An 11,843-nucleotide genomic window follows, 5' to 3' on the forward strand; every position below is an offset into this window, starting at 1 on the left:
AAGACCCCCTACCTGAGCGAGTAAGGGCCATGGAAGTCCAGGGCAAACCACCCAACAGGATTGTTTGTGGCAAGATTCTCTATCTAGTTGGGTAAAGGGTGCGGGAGGCAGAGACCTCATACCTCTACCCAACTAGGTGCTAAGTTGCACATTTTTCATCAAAACTATGAAACTTGAAAACAAAATAGTAGTCGAAATTGCATAGTTACAATTTTTCTTAATCATCCCATCCGAGTGCCAAACTCATATTGGTAATTTTCAGAATGGTAGTTAAAATAAAAAAAAAATGAGAAGAAAAGAAAAGATACTTATTTTGATAAAACAACGTTATTTAGACAATAAAAAAAATATTGATTTGTATGCATACAAGATATTTGGAAAAAATTGAAATTATGTAATAAAATATTTTATTTTAAAATTTATCATAAACTAAAAATTTGGCCAAATTATAATTTAATTGACTATTCCATTTTATTTAACTAAATAGCCTTTTTTTAAGTTGAAAGTAAATGGATTTAATGACACGTTTTTCAATTGTTCAATTGATTAGAGTTAGTAATCAAAGTAGATGGACTAAACGATACGTGCTCTTTATGAAACCTCAATACCGTTTGGCATTCAATAGAGCGATTTGAGATTTTTACTACTGGTATTTATTTCTTTTTATTAGAAAAAAGTTTTTGAAGCAAAGAAATAGTTATTTCTCACAAATAACAAAACATATACTCCTTTTCACCAATTCAAGTGATAGTATTAGTAAGTAACAAATTAAAAGATTTTGGCGTCATTGTAATATTTTTTAAATTTATGTATTTAATTGTACATCGGAATAAAGATTATACTACTAGTCTTTAAATACATACTTATGTCACACACATGGTACGCATTATCAAATCAAACATAAATTTCACCAAAAACACCTATAAAGGAAAGCTCTATTTGCCTCATACTACTCATACACAAAAAATAAAAAGAAAAAAAGAAGAAGTGAATAATACAGCAAAGAAACAGAGGATCAATAGTGTTCATTTTTCTGAAACTGATGCATCCTAAGTACTTCTTTTATATGGTAGGAAACTAAATAATTAAAAAATAAAAGAATAAACGTGTATTCACACTCATGAAAAAAAATACGCATGATGAAAAATGATCAAAATCTCAAGTATTAAAGAAAGGAGCTTTCGTCTTTGAATGAAATGAGAAAAAAAAAAAAAAAATCAAATTAATGCTTCAATGGCTGCTTTCTTTGGCATACTACAAACAGGGCATGAATCAAGAAAAACCTCACAGTCTTTGCAGGAGCAGAGATGTCGGCAGGGCAGCATCACCACGCACGAATTCCTCGTGTTGCAGATTCTGCACACCGTTTTCTTCTTCGTTTCGGTTTTCTCTTGTTCGTCGCAGCAAGACTCAGCATCTTCCGCTGCATTCTCCGACAAAAACGCGGACTCTCTGAGCCGTTGGATGGAGTCGTTGAGCGACGCGATCATGGCCTCGTTCTCCTTGGCCACTCTCTGCCACGTCAGATTCTCGATCTCCATCTTCTTCATGAAGTTGTGCAGCTCCGTCGTCCGATTCGCCGCCTTGGCGATTTCCTCATCCTTCTGCTTCAGCAGCAAATCACTCTTCCATTCGTATTTCGTCATCAATACTGATATATGCTGCTTCCTCTGTTCTTGCATTGCCATTCTCAATCTCTCGTTCTGTTCAATTTCAACAAACACATTCACATATGTTAATTAGTAATTAAAAAATAATTAATTAATGAATTTTCTGTTACCTGCAAATTGAGGAACTGCTCGAATTCCAACCTCTGCCTCTCTATGTGCGACGAAACGCTCTGCGAAAACGTCATGAATTGATGAAATTGAGCGTTGTTTTCAACTGAAATCCGCGACGAATTCTGAAACTGATCCAACTGAGTCAATTGGTGATGCTGTTGAGGGGCGAAACAGAGGTTATCGAATCCGCAACCATTTTCAACCATCAAATCCTGAGAATTTCCGAGCGGAAAGCCGAGATTCTCCGAAAAGAGCTGTGCTTGAATCGCCATGAACAGAGAAATGAAGAAGAGGTGTTAGGTTAAACACACATTATAAAAGAGAAGAGAGGGAGAGAGGAGGGGAGTGGGTATTTATATTGGGAGGTTGGAATCGAAAATGTTTTCAGTCTTTAAATAAAGTAGTAACTGAAAATCATCTAAAAACAATGAAAATAAATAAAGGTAACTGAAAAAAACTTAAAAAGGAAAAGGAAAAAGGAAAGGAAATGGTGGGGTTATTATATCCCTACCTCTCTCTATTCTTGTGATGCATTAAAGAAGGATGGCTAAGCACAAGGGCGTACACATGCAATTTTTGTGACTAAACTATCGGATCAGAGCCACAGGAGCGTTGTTGAATACGAGCAATTCAATTCCTCCTTTTATTCAAAATTACTAAATTATTCTTGTCCACTTAATTGTTATTTTTTTCAAAAATTCCTCTCTATAGCTCTATATATATTACTACTATATACACATACAAAAAGTCAGAACTAGCATGGCCCAAGGGGGACCTCATTATTTAGGTACTATCATTCAAATTTAACTAAATAACATTGTAAAAATGTTGTAATAATTTTGAAATTAGGAATGTGTTGGAGGTATTAATTATATGGGCGATGGGATTGGGATGAATTTTCCTTTTAAAAATGGGTCAAATGTGCGTGATAAGTTGGTTGTGGGGAAGAGGAAAGAAGGGGTAATGAGGGATTGTCAGCATATGGGTGATTTGCAAAGGCTGAAGAATAGGATTCCAACATCTCTCGTAATGCTCAACTTTTCTTACAATAATTACTTCATCCCATATTTGAATTTTTCCACAAACTTTAATTGTTTCTTGAAATGCGATTTTCGTGTTGTGTGAATTTATTTCCTCCTCACCCTCTAGAAGGTAACGCTGACATCTCAATTTCCGGCTTTAACAATCTTAATCAATGGGATATTACATTTTTTTCTCATAGTGCTTATCATTAAATACCACCAGATTTTATCTACCTGGTATTCTTTCTCATCTATCATCTATGTATAAACAAAATTCAATATTCAAACGATGCTATATTTTCTTTGGTAATATGCATTTTCTGCAATCGTATATTTTCATTAATTATATTCATTTGAAACTTATTTGATAAATGTTAACTGTAACCATCGTAACATTATAGAATCAAATCAAAATATGATAACTGTTGTCAGATCCTTTATGAACAAAGCTCAATTCAATTGCAAAGCCTGCATTCAATGTCGCACATTTGTATAATCATTCATAATTAATTATCTATATTCAAATAGTCTGATTTATAAAAATATTACTATTGCAGTTATACTTTTAATTTTAACTCATATTTGGATTGACAATACCAGTCTATATGAAAAAAAATGACATTTTTATTTTGGGAACAAAATAATGGTATAAAATTAATTCTTTTTATTGTTACTACAGGTTTTCCATAATGAATTGATGCATTCTTATTCTCTATGAAAATGTACTCTTATTATATGAAGACTGTGATCTTTTGGGTTCAAAAGATGAAAGAAAACTTATATGCAAAAAAAAGTATCAAAGATGAAATATAGTCCGAACTTTTGACTATGTGGAGTCTATCGGTTTAGTTTTTGTGTTATTTAGCCATTTCTGTTTGAGAAATTTGTATTGTTTGTCGCATGGACGTCACTTAATTTTGTCGTATGCTACAAGATTGATTGATACAGCCGCGTGTCTAGTGTTTACATTAGGTCTATTTATTCGTCAAGATTTTATTTTAGAAAGAAATCTGATTTTTGAATTTTCAAATTTGGTAGATTGATCGTTAAAATTATAAACTTTAGCCAAATATTGGTATTTTCTACGAATCTTTAAAATTGGTTTTAAATATCACAAACTTTATACTCCATTTGTTTGTTATTTTCCACAGCAGGTCAATCACCATATCCAACTAATTTACGTGCATTATTTATTCTACTTGGCACTACTAAATCAACGAGGTTTTTGTATTTTACTTGTCACGAGGTTAGAATATGGTTTAAAATATCAAAAATATTTCACGGTTACACACATAGAATAAATTTTTCACTTATGGTATTTTGTTTGGGTTGGATTAGAAAGTAGTCGTAACAAACAAAATGTAAATTTTATGATATTATAATTAATTTTTAAATTCGTGAAAAATATTAAAATTTAGATAAAATTTATTATTTTAGGGACCAATATCCTTTTAAATTTTGATAATTATCTCAGTTTTAGTTAAACAAAGAAAGTAATCCTAATCCTAAAAATAAAGAAAATCATTCAACTTTTCAGGATTCATATTCCTTATAGGCCATGTTTGGTTGTCAGGATTCTGTCTGGGAAAGTAATTTGATTCCTTAAGTTTTAAATTCATGTGTTTGTTTCAGTTTTTAATCAAACTGGGAAAGTAATCAGAATCCGAGGACAAGGAAAGTTAGTACAATTTTCCAGGATTCTGAATCCTAGCTTTTCTTAGTTATTTTTTTTCCCAGTTTTAGGATTCTTACATATATAAAGCAATATAGTATAGTTTTAATATTATTATTATTATTATTATTATTATTATTATTATTATTATTATTTTTTATTTATTTTTAGAATGTTTTAAAAATAATTTAAAAATATAAATCATACTACTTAATTTTAGAAAATAATAACATGATTAAAATTATCATAATTATAACTATTTTATAATAATTCATAATAATAATTAATAATTTATTAAATAATTAAAATTTAATTATATAATATAAATCGTATGATAAATAATAATTATTATTTTTATAAATTAATAATTAATCAATAAAGTTATAGTGTAATTTTCATTTATTAAATTTATTCACTTATAACATCCTTAAATATTATAATTATAATACTAATTATTATTATTATTGTAATAAATGAGTATAATATTTCAAACTATAATTATATGTATTATTTTATATTATGATAGATAATCCATATTTAAACTATCCATTGTAATAATAAATATAATAATATAATTATTATTATTTGTAATTAATAGTTTATTAAGAATTTTATATTATTTTTCTTTTTTATAAATAAAAAATAATAAGTATATTTTTAGTTTGGTGTTTAAATTAAATATAAATTTAAAATCTTGATATTTTCCAAACACAGGAAAGTAAAGTTACTAGGAATCATATTCCCGGAATTCATTTTCCCAGGAATCATTTTCCTTGCCAACTTTACTTTCCCGTCAATCAAACATGGCCATAGTTTCTTGTGAGTTCTTTTTCCAATTTTAAAATTCTTCATCTTTTGATATTTGTATTATTTTTATTACTCCCTCAGTCCCCGATTAAGAGTCACACTTTTCCATTTCGGTCCGTCCCCAATTAAGAATCACACTTCATTTTTACCATAAATAGTAAGTAGGTCCCACATTCCACTAACTCAATTCACTCACATTTTATTATAAAACCAATATAAAAAAATGGGTCCCACATTCCACTAACTTTTTCAACCAACTTTTCTTTACATTTCTTAAAACCCGTGTTCGGTCAAAGTGTGACTCCTAATCGGGGACAAAGGGAGTATATTACAGTACAACTATAATATTATTATAATTATTGTTATTATTATGAGTATAAGTTAATAAATTAAGAAAACCTACTTTAAACTTATGAATCAATATTTAATTATCATAACAATAATAAGTACTAAAAATAACTCAAATTTTAATAATTTTTATTATTATATTATTATATTTTAAAGATATTTTAGTTATGGTTGTTAAAATTATGCATCATCCTTGACAATAATATAAATAATGATAAATAACTGTAATTAAAATAGTAAGAGGGAACATCTTTTTTGGTCCACGAACTTTGCCAAAGTATCATTTTAGGTCCGTAAACTTTGAAAATATCATTTCAGGTCCATCAATTATGGTTAATATCATTTGAAGTACTTTTTTACTATTTCCAAATTTTTCTAGACAAAAATACCCTTGATACCTTAAAGGGTATATATTTTTAATAAATTTATCCTATACTCAATATTTTTTTATAAATATCTTTGCCATATATTTTTGATGAATTTCCTAAATATAATTTGACCTTCAATATTATCACTTAATTTTGTGACATGCAAGAAAAGATCCTTAATTAAATTTTTTATTATTAGAGAAAAGTTCTTTATTCAATTTAAAATTCTTTAATATAAAAAATTAAAGAAGCAATTTTACTTGCATGTCACATAATTAAGTGCTAATATTGAAGGTCAAATTATATTTAGAAAATTCGTCAAAAATATATTGTAAAGATATTTATAAAAAAATATTGAGTATAGGATAAGTTTATTAAAAATATATACCCTTTAAGGTATCAAGGGTATTTTTGTCCAGAAAAATTTGGAAATAGTAAAAAAGTACTTCAAATGATATTAACCCATAGTTGATGGACCTGAAATGATATTTTCAAAGTTCACGGACCTAAAATGATTCTTTGGCAAAGTTCGTGGACTAAAAAAGATGTTCCCTCAAATAGTAATCATGTTTATTATCATATTATTTAGTATTGTTATATTTATATTATCAGTTAGTATAGAAAATCTTAATGTAATTATGAAAATTATGAATCATATAAATATGAATAATTGTTATCGTTATTATGTTCTTAATTAATTATTTATCAAGCAAATCTAAATGTAATTTTTTAAAATGTATGGATCTTATTTTATTTATTAGTTAAAAGTCTTATTTAAATTTTTATGTCAATCGGTTCATTTCATTATTATATTAAATTGTTAGTTGAATTTAACTAATTAATATAAGTTTGAAATTCTTATAACTTGGAACGATATTTTAAAGGGTTAATTATTGGTCCCTAAAATCACAATCTTTAACTTAAATTTGGTATTTTTCATAAATCACAATCATAAATTTAGTAATCCTAAACCCTACAAAACTAAGTTCAGAATTTTTGCAACCAATTTTATAGTTCGTGGAAAATACCAAATTTCCGCAAAACTTTATAATTTTAGGGATTAAAACCCCTATTTGAAAACACATAATACTAACAATATGTAATCTATCAAAAATCATATTTTGAGAAATCATTATCTCAACATTACTTTTGCTCATATAATAATTTTGTTATTGTATTGGCTTTGTTATTATTTTGTCGCCGTTCTTAATGTGCTATACTCGCCTACATTTTGGCTTAGAGCAGTTTTCATTCATTAAAAAAGCATTACTCTAGTTAATTATAACGGGCAAAACGAAAGTTCTTGGATATTGTTAAAAAGTTAGTCAAACAACACCAAGCTTCACGTAATAAATAGATTATCCTTAATCTCTAAAAGAAAGAAAAAAACAATTTATTTGGAATTTATAAATTAGGGGATATGACCAAGATTAATGTACACCCAATTCCCAGGTACGATTAATTAGTACTCCATATTTATGTACTATAAGCATAAAATTAAATGGTGAAAGGCTGTCACTGATTTCACCTTATAATTACATGCTTTAATTTTAATAAATCACAATGTAGGTACACAATAAGAACGCATATATAAGTTTTAATGAAATATTGAAACAGTCTAGCATAGGGAAAACACCCATCATTTTTATTAGGAATGAATAATAACAAGGTTGTCGGTTCAAATTAGTAAAATTTGGTAGATAAGGGCATAATTAATTACCATCGATAAATAATTTAATTTGTCACATGGAGCGAATTTCATAGACGGAACATTAAATAGAATGATTGTTTCCTTCGATTCATATTTAGAATGGTTATTTATTTTGTATGTATCCGTGTCTGTGTGAGCTTATGACATCTATATTTTGAACCATAAGGATGTAATCAAATGTCAACTCTAAATATTATACAAATTTTAAATCATGATTTTGACCATTAGAAAATGTCAACGGATGAAAAAATAATAGTAAAAAAAATATCAACACAGTGTCAACGATTGATGTTGTGTTGAAATTGTATTGACATTTTCTGTTGATGATATTTTGTCATTTGTTGACATTTTCTAACGATTCAAATCATAATTTAGAGTTTGTACAAATATTTAAAGTTTGCATTCACTAACCTTGAACCATATATCTTCTAATTAAAGATTTACAGTGTCTATATAATTTCCAAGTATTCTTATAATATTGAGTTGCAAAAATTAGATTAATTTTTGCATTGTGCATAAATTTTATGCTGAATTAATATGATGAAATCAAATTCGCAACTGACACGGCGATCATCAAGAAAAGATTTTAAACAAGTGTTTTCAACATTCTCAAAACTTTTTCCAACTACTTGGAAGCTTCCCCACTAAATCAAAATTTGTCATATATTTTGGCCCACAATGCGGTTAAAACAACCATGATATGCTGAAAATGAATTGTGTACAAATTTTATTAATCAGTTACAACAAGTTTTGTTTGAATTCAGACAGAGTAATTCATACCAAATAAATAGAATGGAGATAAGTATTACTATTAAATATCGTTACTTTCCAAAACAGACATCTATTCTAATATCACAGAGAAATAAATAACGCAGGGGAAATTAGAGAGAAATGCCTAAGAATAGGTTTGGGCCGCAAAATGGAAAGACAAAAATAGAAGGTGTGGTATTGGTGAGAGAATTAATTTGTATAATTATATTTATTTTATTTAGTGAGTGTACTACTAGTCAATATAATTTTACAATAAAACTGTAATTTAACTTAGAAATCTGCAATAATAATATTTAATTTAGGAATTCAAATTCGATGAACCTATCCCAACGAATTTTCAGATACTAACAAAAAGCATGCATGAAGAACAATTTAATTGACAAAATACATAATATAGCACAACAATTACCAATCAATCATAATTGATAACTGATAAGAGAGTGGCAAACAAATGCTCAACAAATCCATTTAAGATTTTAAGCAATACCCAAATTTATAATACGTGTGTGCATATAATATCACATCACATCTTTTCTATTCATACATATATATATTTCAAAATTTAAAATTAGTGGGGGAGTTGACCCCTCCTATCAGCTCCATCGTTCGTATTGCATTTTAATTAACGCAACAGTCCAAAAATATACATTTAAATTTTCTTCAATTTTATTATTTTGGGTCCTTAGCTTGGCACTATTAGTACCATTAGAAATGTCAAAATCAAGCACACATCAATTTCAGTTGGAAATTTTAAATTTGATGAGGTAGACAATCATAATAATAGCAAAACCCTAGCTAATATATGTGATCATTGGGGTTTTCAACATTATACGGCAAACCCAAATGTAATTTTCCAAAGACCCCACTTCTCCAAAATTGCCTAAATTATGACTATTAGCCAAACACGACGTTGTAACACCACTAGGAGAATATTTTTTTCACAAATTAGTGCGTGAGTTAGATAAGTCTCTTCCTTTTTTTCTCTTTTGAAGGCCATTACTTGCTGCATTATTAACTTAATACGTCATCATTAGGCTACTAATCCGGAGCAAAACGACAGATCTCAGTGTCGTATAGTATTCCATTCACTATGATAATGGTTTTTCCATTTCGACATATTGTGGTGCTTAAGCGTTAAGTTCTGACTATATGTATGTATGTTTTTCTTTTTTTGGTTTCGATTTGCATCATCATAGTACTATATTTTGCATTAATTGTTGCTCACACGGAATATATATGTTTTCTTTTAGTTTGATGATCTTAATACTTCTATTGCACAATGTATATTTCGTTTTTTTTTGGATTCTCAAATGGTAATAATGCACTACTATTATTTATATTAAAAAGTTTCTTAATTCACTTATATGCTCGTGGTCCGTGGATGTGTTTCTTAATTGATATAGTAGCCTTGGCTATGGCTGATGAGTATATAGGTCAATTCTCTTTGATTATAATTGATACCACACATCTAAGTTTTTTTGTTATAATGTACGAAATACATAATATACTAAGTACTCCCTAATTACAATTATAATTTTTTTTTCTACATTTTGACGTACGTACCACAGTGTGAAGTACAACAATTAATAAAATGCAATACACAAACTAATTAATAGCATTAGATGAGCAGGGCATAAAACTTCTTATATGTATAGCATAGATCGGGGCAACATATATATATTCAACAATAGCAAACTTTATAGTATTGGGCGACAGATTTATTTATGTTTAATATTTAATTAACATTGTATCTAACTCATTTAAATAATGCACAATTTGGTATTTTTGGGTGTCCCCAAAATAACGCACACTCATTTAATTTCTCTGTCATTTGGACACAATTTCCTTATCCTTTAACCATATTTTCTTCACTTTTTTACAAGTTTACTAAAAATGACCTAATATTTCTTCACTTACACTCTATTTATAAAGTTGGACAATTCATCAATTCACAATTTGTTCTAACTATTTTTTCGTTATAACTCGTGACATAAACTAGTACACTATTTTTTAGGCAGAAAGGGTATAATGAATGTGATATAATAAAATACATACCCACTTAAAACACTATAAAAATTAAGTGATTTTTGTAAAATAAGTATCGTTTTAAAATTCGAATACAATAAGATATAAAGATTTTCAAAATAATTTGTCCGGTAACAACTATAACAACCTAGAAATATCTCTTCATTATGAGAGTGTCTATATCTCAATTTTGCCATTGGAGCCAGCTAGATCGTGTGAAATTTTCATTTGCCTAATAAAACAAGCTAGGAAAGGCAAGTATACTTACTTAATTTGCTTTAGGAAAAAGGGTGGAAAAGTCATAGTGTAAACACCAAAAGCATTTTCCTCATTATTATAGATGGAAATCAAAACTAATGGGGTACACGATTTATTTGCCTGTCAATCCCTAGTGAGGATAAGGTAATTTGAAGTATGGATTGAACGGCATATTTTCCTAACAAACATATTAGTCATACTTCACACGATACATACAGGTGCCAAAAATCGAGAAAACTTGTCGATGGTGAATATGTGCAATGATGTACAAGTAGTGATAATAATTGTGAATAAAGATGTTGGGCATTTATACTATGTTGATGTATGAGTCATTTTCATTTTCTGCATGTTCCATCACTATCCCCTTTTCTTATATCCAGATACGTTGTAAAGTCTAAGTACTTGCGTCTTTTGATTTCAGTTCCATTATTGAGGTTTTAAGTGTCTATTGTTACAATCATCTATGTCACTTAACATTTTATTAGTTTCATCCTCATCATGCGTCCTCATCTAAGGACATCTTCACGTAAGACAAGGGCAGACGTAGAAATAAACATCGATAGAGGCTGTGATTTCTAAATTTTATTTCAAAATGTTTTTAGACAATTTACATCACTTGGGCTATTATACAATAATTTACCTTAGATTTGAATAAATTTCATAAAATAATATTAGAAAAATGTTTTTAAAAAATTCCAGCTTTAGGCCATCCGCAACGCTGTGTCTTATCCGTCTCTTAACCGTCTCATCTCTTCACTATTCATGGGCCCCACTGTACTTTTCAGCTCATCTCTTAACTAAGAGACAACACCTGCATCCCTCCATCTCTTAACCATCTCTTAACTATTCATTCAATTTCATTTTTTATTTTTAATTCCAACAAATTCAATTTTAATAAAAACACACTTCATTAAAATAAAATAAATATTACAATTTAAAAGCCTAAAAAATAAAAAAAATACATAATTTAAAATCCTAAAAAATAAAAAAAATACATAATTTAAAATCCTAAAAAATAAAAAAAATACATAATTAAAATACTCTAAATGAAACTATAAAAACTACTCCGCCGGCGAATCA

At 28.4% G+C, this 11,843-nt stretch overlaps 1 protein-coding gene across 1 annotated transcript; it reads right to left on the bottom strand.

Moving 5' to 3' along the window:
• Nucleotides 1-880: 880 nt before the first annotated feature.
• Nucleotides 881-2,156, bottom strand: LOC125215906 (probable BOI-related E3 ubiquitin-protein ligase 2). Its single transcript, XM_048117492.1, has 2 exons — nt 1,781-2,156; nt 881-1,703 (listed from the first exon to the last, which is right to left on the bottom strand). The coding sequence occupies exons 1-2, from the start codon at nt 2,051-2,053 to the stop codon at nt 1,218-1,220; spliced, it is 759 nt and encodes a 252-aa protein (XP_047973449.1). The 5' UTR covers nt 2,054-2,156; the 3' UTR covers nt 881-1,217.
• Between the last annotated feature and the right edge of the window lie 9,687 nt (nt 2,157-11,843).

The sequence above is a fragment of the Salvia hispanica genome, chromosome 1 (genome assembly GCF_023119035.1).
Source record: "Salvia hispanica cultivar TCC Black 2014 chromosome 1, UniMelb_Shisp_WGS_1.0, whole genome shotgun sequence".
NCBI lineage: Eukaryota > Viridiplantae > Streptophyta > Magnoliopsida > Lamiales > Lamiaceae > Salvia > Salvia hispanica.